The sequence below is a fragment of the Cyprinodon tularosa genome, unplaced genomic scaffold (genome assembly GCF_016077235.1).
Source record: "Cyprinodon tularosa strain WSP-4 unplaced genomic scaffold, ASM1607723v1 ctg991, whole genome shotgun sequence".
Lineage (NCBI taxonomy): Eukaryota > Metazoa > Chordata > Actinopteri > Cyprinodontiformes > Cyprinodontidae > Cyprinodon > Cyprinodon tularosa.
Window position 1 is genome coordinate 121428 of NW_024039775.1, and position 16485 is coordinate 137912.

The 16485-nt window shown below is 56.2% G+C and overlaps 1 protein-coding gene across 3 annotated transcripts; it reads right to left on the minus strand.

The window, feature by feature from the left end:
• Positions 1-374: 374 nt before the first annotated feature.
• LOC119777229 (sentrin-specific protease 7-like) lies at positions 375-15889 on the minus strand. Of its 3 annotated transcripts, XM_038276056.1 has the most exons (22): positions 15884-15889; positions 15371-15479; positions 14838-14920; positions 14596-14745; positions 13956-14050; positions 13760-13884; positions 12058-12292; positions 11851-11981; positions 11671-11751; positions 11561-11594; positions 11316-11492; positions 11019-11227; positions 8814-8872; positions 8626-8742; positions 8431-8553; positions 8269-8361; positions 6529-6596; positions 6244-6296; positions 3934-3974; positions 3619-3687; positions 3394-3544; positions 375-598 (listed from the first exon to the last, which is right to left on the minus strand). In XM_038276056.1, the coding sequence occupies exons 2-22, from the start codon at positions 15476-15478 to the stop codon at positions 443-445; spliced, it is 2358 nt and encodes a 785-aa protein (XP_038131984.1). In that variant the 5' UTR covers position 15479; positions 15884-15889; the 3' UTR covers positions 375-442. The 3 variants fall into 3 exon arrangements, with proteins under 3 accessions (XP_038131984.1, XP_038131985.1, XP_038131986.1); XM_038276058.1 differs by lacking the exons at positions 3394-3544; positions 3619-3687 and having other exon boundaries at positions 383-598; XM_038276057.1 differs by lacking the exons at positions 14596-14745; positions 14838-14920; positions 15371-15479; positions 15884-15889 and adding an exon at positions 14415-14552.
• Positions 15890-16485: the final 596 nt, after the last annotated feature.

Genomic DNA, 16485 nt, shown 5'->3' on the forward strand with positions numbered 1-16485 from the left:
CTGGTGTGTCCATCAGTGGTTCTGGTGTGTTCTGGTGTGTCCATCAGCGGTTCTGGTGTGTCCATCAGGGGTTCTGGTGTGTCCATCAGTGGTTCTGGTGTGTCTCTCAGCCCCCCGCTGGTTCTGTGATCCGATGATCAGGTTGTTTTGTTACAGAAACCCGGTTCAGCCAGCAGAACCCCCCCATCACTGATCCACTTAATGAGCCGTAAGCTGATTGGTTCACAGCAGGGGGCGCCGTGCTAAACCCGGGATTACTCAACCAAACCGCACCGTATCACTACGGAACCCAGAGACTCCAGCAAGAGAACTGCAGGAACCGGGTCAGAACTTTGGACAGAAACGATTGGTCTTTCAAAATAAGAGCCCCAGCCTCCCGAGCTTAAATAAATACTTTTATTTTATTTAAAAAGAAAAGGGGGGGGGGGGAATGGATTTACATTCACACGTTAGAACTCGGGTTCTGGTTCTGCTCGCTCAGCTGGGTCCGGTGCAGCCTCATAATCAAGCTGCGGATCTCCTCGCGCTTCTGCCGCACCTGTTGCCGTGGAAACCAGTTCTGCAATAGCGGCGGGAGGTCAAAATGGACCACAGGGTTCTGAAAGAGCCAATCAGAAGAACAGGTTCAATTAGTGACCATTTAAACAAGGCTGATGGCTCCACCTTAACCAGTTAAACCGTTTGATCTTTATAGATTCAACTCGTTAAACTGTTTGATCTTTATAGATTCAACTCGTTAAACTGTTTGATCTTTATAGATTCAACTCGTTAAACTGTTTGATCTTTATAGATTCAACTCGTTAAACTGTTTGATCTTAATCGATTAAACTTGTTAAACTGTTTGATCTTAATCAATTAAACTTGTTAAACTGTTTGATCTTTATAGATTCAACTCGTTAAACTGTTTGATCTTAATCGATTAAACTTGTTAAACTGTTTGATCTTAATCAATTAAACTTGTTAAACTGTTTGATCTTTATAGATTCAACTCGTTAAACCGTTTGATCTTTATAGATTCAACTCGTTAAACCGTTTGATCTTAATCGATTAAACTCGTTAAACCGTTTGATCTTAATTAAACTCGTTAAACTGTTTGATCCTAATCGATTAAACTTGTTAAACTGATCTTAATTGTGTGTTCAGGCTTTAATGGCATCTAATGGCTCATTGAACGGCATGCTGGGTTCAGGGTCCGTCTCAGGGACCCGGGGTTCAGGGTCCGTCTCAGGGACCCGGAGCATCCTGGGTTAAGGGTCCGTCTCAGGGACCCGGGGTTCAGGGTCCGTCTCAGGGACCCGGAGCATCCTGGGTTCAGGGTCCGTCTCAGGGACCCGGAGCATCCTGGGTTCAGGGTCCGTCTCAGGGACCCGGAGCATGCTGGGTTCAGGGTCCGTCTCAGGGACCCGGAGCATGCTGGGTTCAGGGTCCGTCTCAGGGACCCGGAGCATGCTGGGTTCGGGTTTAGGGTCCGTCTCAGGGACCCGGAGCATGCTGGGTTCAGGGTCCGTCTCAGGGACCCGGAGCATGCTGGGTTCAGGGTCCGTCTCAGGGACCCGGAGCATGCTGGGTTCAGGGTCCGTCTCAGGGACCCGGAGCATGCTGGGTTCAGGGTCCGTCTCAGGGACCAGGAGCATGCTGGGTTCAGGGTCCGTCTCAGGGACCCGGAGCATGCTGGGTTCAGGGTCCGTCTCAGGGACCAGGAGCATGCTGGGTTCGGGTTTAGGGTCCGTCTCAGGGACCCGGAGCATGCTGGGTTCGGGTTTAGGGTCCGTCTCAGGGACCCGGAGCATGCTGGGTTCGGGTTTAGGGTCCGTCTCAGGGACCCGGAGCATGCTGGGTTCAGGGTCCGTCTCAGGGACCCGGAGCATGCTGGGTTCAGGGTCCGTCTCAGGGACCCGGAGCATGCTGGGTTCAGGGTCCGTCTCAGGGACCCGGAGCATGCTGGGTTCAGGGTCCGTCTCAGGGACCAGGAGCATGCTGGGTTCAGGGTCCGTCTCAGGGACCCGGAGCATGCTGGGTTCAGGGTCCGTCTCAGGGACCCGGAGCATGCTGGGTTCAGGGTCCGTCTCAGGGACCAGGAGCATGCTGGGTTCAGGGTCCGTCTCAGGGACCCGGAGCATGCTGGGTTCGGGTTTAGGGTCCGTCTCAGGGACCCGGAGCATGCTGGGTTCAGGGTCCGTCTCAGGGACCAGGAGCATGCTGGGTTCAGGGTCCGTCTCAGGGACCAGGAGCATGCTGGGTTCAGGGTCCGTCTCAGGGACCCGGAGCATGCTGGGTTCAGGGTCCGTCTCAGGGACCAGGAGCATGCTGGGTTCAGGGTCCGTCTCAGGGACCAGGAGCATGCTGGGTTCAGGGTCCGTCTCAGGGACCAGGAGCATGCTGGGTTCAGGGTCCGTCTCAGGGACCAGGAGCATGCTGGGTTCGGGTTTAGGGTCCGTCTCAGGGACCCGGAGCATGCTGGGTTCAGGGTCCGTCTCAGGGACCCGGAGCATGCTGGGTTCGGGTTTAGGGTCCGTCTCAGGGACCCGGAGCATGCTGGGTTCAGGGTCCGTCTCAGGGACCAGGAGCATGCTGGGTTCAGGGTCCGTCTCAGGGACCAGGAGCATGCTGGGTTCAGGGTCCGTCTCAGGGACCCGGAGCATGCTGGGTTCAGGGTCCGTCTCAGGGACCAGGAGCATGCTGGGTTCAGGGTCCGTCTCAGGGACCAGGAGCATGCTGGGTTCAGGGTCCGTCTCAGGGACCAGGAGCATGCTGGGTTCAGGGTCCGTCTCAGGGACCAGGAGCATGCTGGGTTCGGGTTTAGGGTCCGTCTCAGGGACCCGGAGCATGCTGGGTTCAGGGTCCGTCTCAGGGACCCGGAGCATGCTGGGTTCAGGGTCCGTCTCAGGGACCAGGAGCATGCTGGGTTCAGGGTCCGTCTCAGGGACCCAGAGCATGCTGGGTTCAGGGTCCGTCTCAGGGACCAGGAGCATGCTGGGTTCAGGGTCCGTCTCAGGGACCCGGAGCATGCTGGGTTCAGGGTCCGTCTCAGGGACCAGGAGCATGCTGGGTTCAGGGTCCGTCTCAGGGACCAGGAGCATGCTGGGTTCAGGGTCCGTCTCAGGGACCCGGAGCATGCTGGGTTCAGGGTCCGTCTCAGGGACCCGGAGCATGCTGGGTTCAGGGTCCGTCTCAGGGACCAGGAACATGCTGGGTTCAGGGTCCGTCTCAGGGACCAGGAGCATGCTGGGTTCAGGGTCTCTCTGTGTGGCAGAGAGGAGGAATCTGGATGATGAGGGACGGCGTTGATTATCTCCAACCCAGTCAGCGAAGGAGGAGCCAGATCTGAACTCTGGTGTTTCAGGTGCTGCGCAGACCACAATCATCATAGTGACATCACTTCCTGTTGCCCACCTGCAGGAAGCACTCGGCGTACTGCAGCAGGTAGAGGCCGCAGTCGCTGCTGTTGTCCTGCTGAGGAACCCTGCAGCTGCAGCTCTTCATGCTGTCTGGGCTGAAGAGTCGGGGAGTCTTCCTCCGGGCCTCCCACTCCACCTGCAGGTAGCTGCAGGGCATAGCAGGCATGAGACAGGACCACAGAGAGGAGGTGCTGAGGGTGGAGGAGGAGGAGCTACTCACTCTCTGATTAGTCTGCAGACGCCGTCGTGATACGAGAGCTTCAGAGAGTCCATGACCAGAATGCAGGGCCTGCAGGCAGGAGATAAACCCTGATCAGGTTCCAACGGTTCCCTTAAGGGAACCATCCAACGCAGAACCCACCACTATACAAATATACACTATCGACTGGCTTAGTTTGATTAAACTTCAACAGGAAAAATGTCCAAATTACCAAAATAAATCCACTAACATGAAAACTGAAAAATACAATATAGAGAAAAAGTTAAATTCTAACAATAAAAGCAGCCGAGTGTCAGAAAACAGGAAGGAACTCACCTCTGGGTCACAGTTCTCCTCTGACAGCCCAGCAGGGAGCACTGCAGAGAACACGCTACATGTTAGAGGGACATACGGCTACACGCCTCAGAACACGCTACATGTTAGAGGGACATACGGCTACACGCCTCAGAACACGCTACATGTTAGAGGGACCTATGGCTACGCGCCTCAGAACACGCTACATGTTAGAGGGACCTATGGCTACGCGCCTCAGAACACGCTACATGTTAGAGGGACCTACGGCTACACGCCTCAGAACACGCTACATGTTAGAGGGACCTATGGCTACGCGCCTCAGAACACGCTACATGTTAGAGGGACCTATGGCTACGCGCCTCAGAACACGCTACATGTTAGAGGGACCTACGGCTACACGCCTCAGAACACGCTACATGTTAGAGGGACCTACGGCTACACGCCTCAGAACACGCTACATGTTAGAGGGACCTACGGCTACACGCCTCAGAACACGCTACATGTTAGAGGGACATACGGCTACACGCCTCAGAACACGCTACATGTTAGAGGGACCTACGGCTACACGCCTCAGAACACGCTACATGTTAGAGGGACCTATGGCTACACGCCTCAGAACACGTTACATGTTAGAGGGACCTATGGCTACACGCCTCAGAACACGCTACATGTTAGAGGGACCTACGGCTACACGCCTCAGAACACGCTACATGTTAGAGGGACCTACGGCTACACGCCTCAGAACACGCTACATGTTAGAGGGACATACGGCTACACGCCTCAGAACACGCTACATGTTAGAGGGACCTATGGCTACACGCCTCAGAACACGCTACATGTTAGAGGGACCTATGGCTACACGCCTCAGAACACGCTACATGTTAGAGGGACCTATGGCTACGCGCCTCAGAACACGCTACATGTTAGAGGGACCTATGGCTACGCGCCTCAGAACACGCTACATGTTAGAGGGACCTATGGCTACGCGCCTCAGAACACGCTACATGTTAGAGGGACCTACGGCTACACGCCTCAGAACACGCTACATGTTAGAGGGACCTATGGCTACGCGCCTCAGAACACGCTACAGGTTAGAGGGACCTATGGCTACACGCCTCAGAACACGCTACATGTTAGAGGGACCTACGGCTACACGCCTCAGAACACGCTACATGTTAGAGGGACCTATGGCTACGCGCCTCAGAACACACTACATGTTAGAGGGACCTATGGCTACACGCCTCAGAACACGCTACATGTTAGAGGGACCTATGGCTACACGCCTCAGAACACGCTACATATTAGAACACGCTACATATTAGAGGGACATACAGCTACACGCCTCAGAACACGCTACATGTTAGAGGGACATACAGCTACACGCCTCAGAACACGCTACATGTTAGAGGGACAAACGGCTACACTCCTCAGAACACGCTACATGTTAGAGGGACATACGGCTACACTCCTCAGAACACGCTACATGTTAGAGGGACATACAGCTACACGCCTCAGAACACGCTACATGTTAGAGGGACATACAGCTACACGCCTCAGAACACGCTACATGTTAGAGGGACATACAGCTACACGCCTCAGAACACGCTACATGTTAGAGGGACAAACGGCTACACTCCTCAGAACACGCTACATGTTAGAGGGACATACGGCTACACTCCTCAGAACACGCTACATGTTAGAGGGACATAGGGCTACACGCCTCAGAACACGCTACATGTTAGAGGGACCTATGGCTACACGCCTCAGAACACGCTACATGTTAGAGGGACATACGGCTACACGCCTCAGAACACGCTACATGTTAGAGGGACCTATGGCTACACGCCTCAGAACACGCTACATGTTAGAGGGACATACAGCTACACGCCTCAGAACACGCTACATGTTAGAGGGACATACGGCTACACACCTCAGAACACGCTACATGTTAGAGGGACCTATGGCTACACGCCTCAGAACACGCTACATGTTAGAGGGACCTATGGCTACACGCCTCAGAACACGCTACATGTTAGAGGGACATACGGCTACACGCCTCAGAACATGCTACATGTTAGAGGGACCTATGGCTACGCGCCTCAGAACACGCTACATGTTAGAGGGACATACGGCTACACGCCTCAGAACACGCTACATGTTAGAGGGACCTATGGCTACGCGCCTCAGAACACGCTACATGTTAGAGGGACATACGGCTACACGCCTCAGAACACGCTACATGTTAGAGGGACCTATGGCTATGCGCCTCAGAACACGCTACATGCTGTTGCTGCTCCACACGCCTGACTGGCTAGAAGCAGACATGTTTACCGGCGGTCTCTGGCTCCTCAGGTCTGCTTTTCCTGCAGCTCTCTCTGCTCCACCTGCAGCAACATGAAACATGTGTTTTGGTGAACAGAACCATCTGGGTCCATTAGAGGAGCAGGCGTGTTTAAACGGGCCCAGCAGGTCCGTTTTATAGACAATCAGCAGAAGCAAATAATGAGCGAGGGTTCAGTCTGGAACAAGTGACGCCTTAATCAACAGTAACACGGACATGATGTTCTGCTCCACAGCTGTCTGGGTCAGCTGAGGAAAACTGGGTCAGCTGCTCACCTGAGAACTCCTCGATCCGAACGTCCTCCAGGCCGGGGAAGCAGACCACCACCAGGAACCAGTGAGCTCTGAGGAAACACAGAAACAGGAACCTGTTCCAGGTCTCATTCGCCAGGTGAAACCCCTCCGACACGTCAAGCCACTCTGTTGGACTCGGAGCCACTCTGCTGGACTCGGAGCCACTCTGCTGGACTCGGAGCCACTCTGCTGGACTCGGAGCCACTCTGTTGGACTCGGAGCCACTCTGTTGGACTCGGAGCCACTCTGCTGGACTCGGAGCCAATCTGCTGGACTCGGAGCCACTCTGTTGGACTCGGAGCCACTCTGCTGGACTCGGAGCCACTCTGCTGGACTCGGAGCCACTCTGCTGGACTCGGAGCCACTCTGTTGGACTCGGAGCCACTCTGCTGGACTCGGAGCCACTCTGCTGGACTCGGAGCCACTCTGTTGGACTCGGAGCCACTCCGTTAAAGCTCAGGTATTTTTGTTCATCATCTTATATTTTAATGTAAGTTCAGGTGATTTTCTTCCATTTAAATGGACGTGTTCATAGAACAATAGACAAAGTCTAATTTCCCACCCCTAAAGGGGCCATTGAATGCATCACCAGGTTTAAGGAAACCGGTTCTGTTCTTAGAACCTCTGGATCCAAACGGAGAGCAGAGAACCAGAAGAGCGGGTCGGACCCGCCTACCAGAACCAGAAGAGCGGGTCGGACCCACCTACCAGAACCAGAAGAGCAGGTCGGACCCGCCTACCAGAACCAGAAGAGCAGGTCGGACCCGCCTACCAGAACCAGAAGAGCAGGTCGGACCCGCCTACCAGAACCAGAAGAGCAGGTCGGACCCGCCTACCAGAACCAGAAGAGCGGGTCGGACCCACCTACCAGAACCAGAAGAGCAGGTCGGACCCACCTACCAGAACCAGAAGAGCAGGTCAGACCCGCCTACCAGAACCAGAAGAGCAGGTCGGACCCGCCTACCAGAACCAGAAGAGCGGGTCAGACCCGCCTACCAGAACCAGAAGAGCGGGTCAGACCCGCCTACCAGAACCAGAAGAGCAGGTCGGACCCGCCTACCAGAACCAGAAGAGCAGGTCGGACCCGCCTACCAGAACCAGAAGAGCGGGTCGGACCCACCTACCAGAACCAGAAGAGCGGGTCGGACCCACCTACCAGAACCAGAAGAGCAGGTCAGACCCGCCTACCAGAACCAGAAGAGCAGGTCGGACCCGCCTACCAGAACCAGAAGAGCGGGTCAGACCCGCCTACCAGAACCAGAAGAGCGGGTCAGACCCCCCTACCAGAACCAGAAGAGCGGGTCGGACCCGCCTACCAGAACCAGAAGAGCAGGTCAGACCCGCCTACCAGAACCAGAAGAGCAGGTCGGACCAGCCTACCAGAACCAGAAGAGCAGGTCGGACCCGCCTACCAGAACCAGAAGAGCAGGTCGGACCCGCCTACCAGAACCAGAAGAGCAGGTCGGACCCGCCTACCAGAACCAGAAGAGCAGGTCGGACCCGCCTACCAGAACCAGAAGAGCAGGTCGGACCCGCCTACCAGAACCAGAAGAGCAGGTCGGACCCGCCTACCAGAACCAGAAGAGCAGGTCGGACCCGCCTACCAGAACCAGAAGAGCAGGTCGGACCCGCCTACCAGAACCAGAAGAGCAGGTCGGACCCACCTACCAGAACCAGAAGAGCAGGTCAGACCCGCCTACCAGAACCAGAAGAGAAACTCACTCTTGATTGACAGGCACAAACAGGAAGTCTTTGGTGAAAATGTCCACGTGACGCGTCCATGTCTTCACTCTCTGATGTCTGGCGTGACGGTCGCTGCAAAGCAGAATAGTGACATCAGAGTGACATCATCACTTGATCAGAGGCGGTGACGGCGGCTCTTACACGACAGACGGCGCATCGCTCTCTCCGGCCGCCCGCCGCCTGCTCAGCTGTTTGTAGAAGAAGCTGCTGAAGACATGGGTCCTCTGGGCCACCGTACCGCTGACGCCCTCCAGGACCAGGTACCTGCAGCGACAGGAGACACCTGCTGGTCAGGGAGGGAACTGCAGGCGCTCAGAGGGACAGGCGGCGCCGTACCGCAGGTAGAAGTCGATGATGACATCGTTCAGGAATTCTCCGGGCTCCAGACAGTCCAGGTCCTCCTGGGTCACAGAGATCCGACCTTTACCCGGAACCACGGGGTACTGGATCAGCCTGCAGACACGGCCCAGGGTTAACGGACCCACCGGAACAGAACCAGAACCGGCTCATCCAACTGGACTTACCTGCTGGGAAGCAGCTGCATACCAGCCGAACTCCTGGTACCGCCTGACTGACCGGACGCCTGTCGGTAAACAGAACCGGGTCAGAACCAGAACCAGCAGGTGAGCAGAACCTCCGTCAGCTGAATCTTCCAAGATTTCCCTCAATGATCAACAGCTTTGCTAAAAATCAAAACCGGACCAGAACCAGAACCAGAACCAGATACAGCCCAACTGGACAAGAACCACAACCGGCCCAACCCAACCGGAACCAGATCAGAATCAGAACCATGGTTCTTCTCTGCCAGGTTCTGACCAGAACCATTGAGTAGGAGGGTTCCATCAACTGATCTAACCAGAACCGTTGAGTAGGAGGGTTCCATCAACGGATCGGACCAGAACCATTGAGTAGGAGGGTTCCATCAACTGATCGGACCAGAACCATTGAGTAGGAGGGTTCCATCAACTGATCGGACCAGAACCATTGAGTAGGAGAGTTCCATCAACGGATCTGACCAGAACCATTGAGTAGGAGGGTTCCATCAACTGATCTAACCAGAACCATTGAGTAGGAGGGTTCCATCAACTGATCTAACCAGAACCATTGAGTAGGAGGGTTCCATCAACTGATCTAACCAGAACCATTGAGTAGGAGAGTTCCATCAACGGATCTGACCAGAACCATTGAGTAGGAGGGTTCCATCAACTGATCTAACCAGAACCATTGAGTAGGAGAGTTCCATCAACTGATCTGACCAGAACCATGGAGTAGGAGGGTTCCATCAACTGATCTAACCAGAACCATTGAGTAGGAGGGTTCCATCAACGGATCTGACCAGAACCATTGAGTACGAGGGTTCCATCAACGGATCGGACCAGAACCATTTAATAGGAGGGTTCCATCAACGGATCTAACCAGAACCGTTGAGTACGAGGGTTCCATCAACGGATCGGACCAGAACCATTGAGTAGGAGGGTTCCATCAACGGATCTGACCAGAACCATTGAGTAGGAGAGTTCCATCAACTGATCTAACCAGAACCATTGAGTAGGAGGGTTCCATCAACTGATCTGACCAGAACCATTGAGTAGGAGGGTTCCATCAACGGATCTGACCAGAACCATTGAGTAGGAGGGTTCCATCAACGGATCTGACCAGAACCATTGAGTAGGAGAGTTCCATCAACGGATCTGACCAGAACCATTGAGTAGGAGGGTTCCATCAACGGATCCAACCAGAACCATTGAGTAGGAGGGTTCCATCAACTGATCTAACCAGAACCATTGAGTAGGAGAGTTCCATCAACGGATCTGACCAGAACCATTGAGTAGGAGGGTTCCATCAACTGATCTAACCAGAACCATTGAGTAGGAGAGTTCCATCAACTGATCTGACCAGAACCATGGAGTAGGAGGGTTCCATCAACTGATCTAACCAGAACCATTGAGTAGGAGGGTTCCATCAACGGATCTGACCAGAACCATTGAGTACGAGGGTTCCATCAACGGATCGGACCAGAACCATTGAGTAGGAGGGTTCCATCAACGGATCGGACCAGAACCGTTGAGTACGAGGGTTCCATCAACGGATCGGACCAGAACCATTGAGTAGGAGGGTTCCATCAACGGATCTGACCAGAACCATTGAGTAGGAGAGTTCCATCAACTGATCTAACCAGAACCATTGAGTAGGAGGGTTCCATCAACTGATCTGACCAGAACCATTGAGTAGGAGGGTTCCATCAACGGATCTGACCAGAACCATTGAGTAGGAGGGTTCCATCAACGGATCGGACCAGAACCATTGAGTAGGAGAGTTCCATCAACGGATCTGACCAGAACCATTGAGTAGGAGGGTTCCATCAACGGATCCAACCAGAACCATTGAGTAGGAGAGTTCCATCAACGGATCTAACCAGAACCATTGAGTAGGAGAGTTCCATCAACGGATCGGACCAGAACCATTGAGTAGGAGGGTTCCATCAAGAGCTAGCGCCTTGTCTGTCACCATGGAGACAAAAACCTTAACTGATCAGTCGACTAATTATGATTTAAACAGCAGAACCGAAATCCAGCAAACCCGACTGGAACCAGAACCTTTTTCTTTACGGTTCCGGACGGTCCGAAACCCGCCTGCTTGGTTCTGGTTCCACAGCGTTTTAGCAGCAGAACCTTCGGACCTGTTCCAGAACCTGGGTCCACCCTAAAGCGTTTCCATGGAAACCTTACAGCGGGGCACCCCAGCAGCAGCAGGAGGCGCCGGTCCAGAGGAGGAGGACAGCGGCGGATCATCAGCAGGCCCTGGGCCCGCGGGATGGGGCAGGGGGTGCAGCGGTTCTGCTGGTACTGGTCCAGGTCCAAGATGGAGGCCAGCAGGGCGACCTGCAGGTCCTGGAGCCGCTCCTTCAGAACCAGCAGGAGGAAGGAGCAGGACGGAGCTGCGGGGACAGAACAGGTCAGAGCCATGAGAGCAGGCGGCGGGTCGGACCAGAACCAGAACCGACCCGGCTCATCCTGAGCTCTCACCGTCGGCGCCGGACGCCTGGAGGGGCGCCAGCTCGCGGAGCAGCAGGTTGGCCTGAGCCTCCGACACCCAGAGGAAGAGCAGCGAGGGGGAGGGGCCTCCACTGGCCACGCCCCCATCCCACAGCCCGTAGCCCCGCAGCTGGGACGCCACCACCGTTACCTGGGCAACCTCCGACCCTGGAGACACAGGCTGGCGTTAGGGCGGAGCTAAGACCGGAGTTAGAGGGCCGGGAGGCGGCTGGTACCTGTCAGCGGGAGCAGGACGCCGTTCTCCGTGATCTGCAGAGACAGAGACATTCTGGGTCAGAACTTTGGATCAGAACTCCAGAACCCGGGACAGGAGCCACAGACGGACCGTCATGGAGCCACCGGCGCCGGCCTCCATCAGGCCGAAGTGGAGCCGGCTGAAGTCCAGCTGCAGGAAGGAGGGCGGAGCCTGGAGGAGAGGAACACATGCGGGTCAGCAGCTGCAGAACCGGGCCAGATTCTGAGAGTGGGTCCGGCTCAGACGGTCCGGCTCAGACGGTTCTCAGACCTGCTTCCCATGGCGTCCCGCTCTGTCTGTAGTTCTGCTGCTCTGGGACGGTTCTGGTCCTTCTTCTCCGCTGCCCTGGTTCTGGTTCTGGTCCAGGTCTAGGTCCGGCTCCTCCTCACTGGACAGAACGACTGAGAGGAGAAAGAGGAGCGGCTGATGGCCTCGGATCAGAACATCAACAGAACCAGAGGTCCAGATCAGACTCACTGGGTTCACTGGGAGGCTGACTGGGACTCTTCAGTCTCAGCCGTGGTCCAGCGGGTCGGGTTCTGGTTTCCCGGAACCGTCTCCATCGGTCCCTCTGTGTCTCCATCACGTCCCTCAGCTCCGCCCGCCGTGTCCTGCTGCGAGACGCCGCCGTCTTCATGGTGGGGGAGGAAGCTGGAGGCCTGCTGGTTCTGCAGGGAGACGCAGGCTGCTCCTCCGGTTCTGATCCGATGCTCTGGAACAGACAGAGTGGAGGGGGGTCAGGAGGAAGAGAGGGATAAGCAGGAGGTGCGGGGTCAGCGGGGGAGGGGGAGCAGGGTCAGCAGGAGGTGCGGGGTTAGTGGGGGAGGGGGAGCAGGGTCAGCAGGAGGTGCGGGGTTAGTGGGGGAGGGGGAGCAGGGTCAGTGGGGGAGGGGGAGCAGGGTCAGCAGGAGGCGCGGGGTCAGCGGGAGGAGCGGGGTCAGCGGGAGGAGCGGGGTTAGTGGGGGAGGGGGAGCAGGGTCAGTGGGGGAGGGGGAGCAGGGTCAGCAGGAGGCGCGGGGTCAGCAGGAGGCGCGGGGTCAGCGGGAGGAGCGGGGTTAGTGGGGGAGGGGGAGCAGGGTCAGTGGGGGAGGGGGAGCAGGGTCAGCAGGAGGTGCGGGGTCAGTGGGGGAGGGGGAGCAGGGTCAGTGGGGGAGGGGGAGCAGGGTCAGCGGGAGGAGCGGGATCAGCAGGAGGAGCGGGATCAGCAGGAGGTGCGGGGTCAGCAGGAGGTGCGGGGTCAGTGGGAGGAGCGGGGTTAGTGGGGGAGGGGGAGCAGGGTCAGTGGGGGAGGGGGAGCAGGGTCAGCAGGAGGTGCGGGGTCAGTGGGAGGAGCGGGGTTAGTGGGGGAGGGGGAGCAGGGTCAGTGGGGGAGGGGGAGCAGGGTCAGCAGGAGGTGCGGGGTCAGTGGGAGGCGCGGGGTCAGCAGGAGGTGCGGGGTTAGTGGGGGAGGGGGAGCAGGGTCAGTGGGGGAGGGGGAGCAGGGTCAGCGGGAGGAGCGGGATCAGCAGGAGGAGCGGGATCAGCAGGAGGTGCGGGGCCAGCGGGGGGAGCAGGGTCAGCGGGAGGAGCGGGATCAGCAGGAGGAGCGGGATCAGCAGGAGGTGTGGGATCAGCAGGAGGTGCGGGGCCAGCAGGAGGAGCGGGGTCAGTGGGGGAGGGGGAGCGGGGTCAGCAGGAGGCGCGGGGTCAGCGGGAGGAGCGGGGTCAGCGGGGGAGGGGGAGCAGGGTCAGCAGGAGGAGCGGGATCAGCAGGAGGAGCGGGATCAGCAGGAGGTGCGGGATCAGCAGGAGGTGCGGGATCAGCGGGAGGAGCAGGGTCAGTGGGGGAGGGGGAGCAGGGTCAGTGGGGGAGGGGGAGCGGGGTCAGCAGGAGGCGCGGGGTCAGCGGGAGGAGCGGGGTCAGTGGGGGAGGGGGAGCGGGGTCAGCAGGAGGCGCGGGGTCAGTGGGGGAGGGGGAGCGGGGTCAGTGGGGGAGGGGGAGCAGGGTCAGCAGGAGGTTCGGGATCAGTAGGAGGCGCGGGGTCAGTGGGGGAGGGGGAGCAGGGTCAGTGGGGGAGGGGTAGCGGGGTCAGTGGGGGAGGGGGAGCAGGGTCAGCAGGAGGTTCGGGATCAGCAGGAGGTTCGGGATCAGTAGGAGGCGCGGGGTCAGCAGGAGGCTGAGCAGCTGCAGTTCTCCTACCTTGCTGATGGGGGCAGCGTCCTCCCTCCTCTCAGGACTCCAGCTCCCAGCATGCTCCTCTGCTCTCAGCTCTGCCAGGCAGTCCTCTGACTCCACGCTGATGGCGTTACTGGACCAGGACCGACCTGCGTGAACCAGAACCTCACGTCAGCAGAGCCGACCCAATCCCTCATGGACGGATGGAACCGGGCCTCACCAGAACAGGCAGACTTCTTCTTCTGTGGTGGGGGATCAAGCTCTGAGACGTCCTCCGGCCGCAGCAGGCGGTCAGACGCTCTGCTAGGGCGCCACCTGCAGGACAAACAGGGAATCAACAGCGATTCGACAGAACCAGGATCGGCCATCAGAACCAGATCGTTTGAAGAGGCGGTGCAGCTAAGTAGGGTTGCTATGGAAACCGCTCAGGGTGGAGCAGGGGATCCCCGGCAGTCAGGGCGGTCGCCGCTCCGTGACCCGGACGGTGACCAGGCTTAACCAATCAGGGAGCGGCTGCCAACATGGATCATTTTCATCATTACCCCTTTGTCCTGATCCCTGGTTCTGATCCGATTATCCTCCTGCTTTAGAACCTCTGATCAATAGTAGCCTTTAGCATCATTAGCTTCTCCTCGTTTCTGTTGCTCCTGTTCCACAGACGTCTCCACATTAGACTCACTCTTTATCTGAACAGATGATCCTTAAATCCAGAGATGCCTTCTTCAGAGAAACCTGGGAAAGCTGGGAATCCTGGGAAAGCTGGAGCTGCTGACGGAGCGTTAGCATCCATCAGAGAAAACATCAACCAGCAGCTCCAGCAGCAGCTTCTGCTCGGCCACGATAAGCTCTTATCTCCTCACCCGTTAGAGGAGCCCTCTCCTCGCTGCTGCCATTGGCTGCTCCTGCCTTCTGCTGACACGTGATTGGCTGATGAAGCTCCACCTCGGTTGGGGCTGTCGAGTCCCTGCAGCGTTTGGACGTAGTTCCTGAATGGCTGCCTGGATGGCGCTCTGAGCAACAAGAAGAAGAAGAAACCGTCACGGTGCGAGCTTCACATCAGACGCAGTAACAAGCTGGACCTGAAGGGGGAGCCTCAGCCAACCTCCATCCAGCTGGCGAGGAACCTGCTGCTTTCCCAGCATGCATCCTGTCAGCTCCGCCTCTTCGGGGTGGACTCCCAAAACCCTGTTTGACCAGAACACAGCAGAATCAGCCATTAATACCACCTTAAGCCTGCTCCCACTGGGTCTGCAGAGAACCTGAGGTTCTGTTCTTCCTCCAGCTCCTCCAGAGGAACCACGGCTCCAACATCACCTTCTACAGCATCCATTAATACCACCTTAAGCCTGCTCCCACTGGGTCTGCAGAGAACCCAGAAAGGAACGCCATGGAAGAGAAGCTTCATCCATCTCTGGGAATGTCTGGGAATGACTGGGAACGTCTGGGAATGACTGGGAACGTCTGGGAATGACTGGGAATGTCTGGGAATGACTGGGAACGTCTGGGAACGACTGGGAACGTGTGCAACCAGTGAAGCGATGCTGCTAAGCGCTGCTCTGCCCGTCAGGCTATACCACCTTAAATCAACATTAAACTATTTACTCAGCCATACCACCTTAAACTGATCGGTCTTACCGCAGTGACCTGGGAGCCATGGAGACGGGCCAGAGGTGACAGCTGATGGTGGGCGGAGCCAAAGCCCTCAGCCTGTTTCTTCTTGGGGATCCTGAAGGGAACAGCCATCCTGCAGAAGCAGCTTAGTTAGAACCAAGCAGAACTCCATAGACAGAAAGCCTGATTTTACTCCGGCTGTTTCTACTGAACGAATAATCAGGATTAAACCGATAAAACAGTCAGTCCGGTTTGCTGCTTTATTGTTGGGCCTGTTTACATTCGGGTTAATCCGGATTACAGACTCCTAAAAACGGTTTAACTCCAGTTTCCTTATGAGAGAAACAACACAGAGCCTAAAATGGAGCCACCATCCAGGGATTAAAATTAGTTAATTTCAGTGGGAATAATGAGCAGAGGCGGATTATTTCAGAGCCGAATCATGATGGGGACATTTCTCTATGAATTAAACTCCTTCATCTCCGCTTTGCTTCTTATTTCTATGACTTTAAAGCCTTTAAATGCGGAAGCACCAACCTGAGCAGCTAGCCGGTTAGCTCAGCATAGCTCCTGCGGACCGGTTCGGTTCGGAAGGATCCAGTGGACCCATGGGAACCAGCAGAACCTCGGTCAGAATTCCTTTAGAAATCCCATCTTCTCCTCAGCAGGTCCACAAAGACCAACACCCAGTGGAGGCCACTTCTTCTTCTTCTTCTGTGTGACGGAGGGGTTCTTCTTCTCCTGTTCTGTTGACTGAAGGGTTCTTCTAGAGCGCAGCGCCACCTGCTGCCACCCATCAGCCACAGCAGCCATTAAATCCACATTAGCCCTTTTCCTTTAGATTTCCAGATATTTGCAGAGGGGCATTAGGGTCAGGATGAAGCCATTCGAGAGGATTTGAACCTCCAACCACACCATAAACACGTTTTCTTTAAACAACAGACATCCGCATCCACAGCTTTCTGCTGTCGGCGCTGACGTGATTTTTGGCGCCATCTTGGGGCGGTCAACAGCTCCACTCAGTGTAAAGTGTTTAATCAACTTTAACTCGCTGAATATTGAACCAATTTTTACAGTTTTATTTTTTCATGAAAACAAACAAATGGTTCATTTTATTTAAATATTCTCAGTGGGGTTAA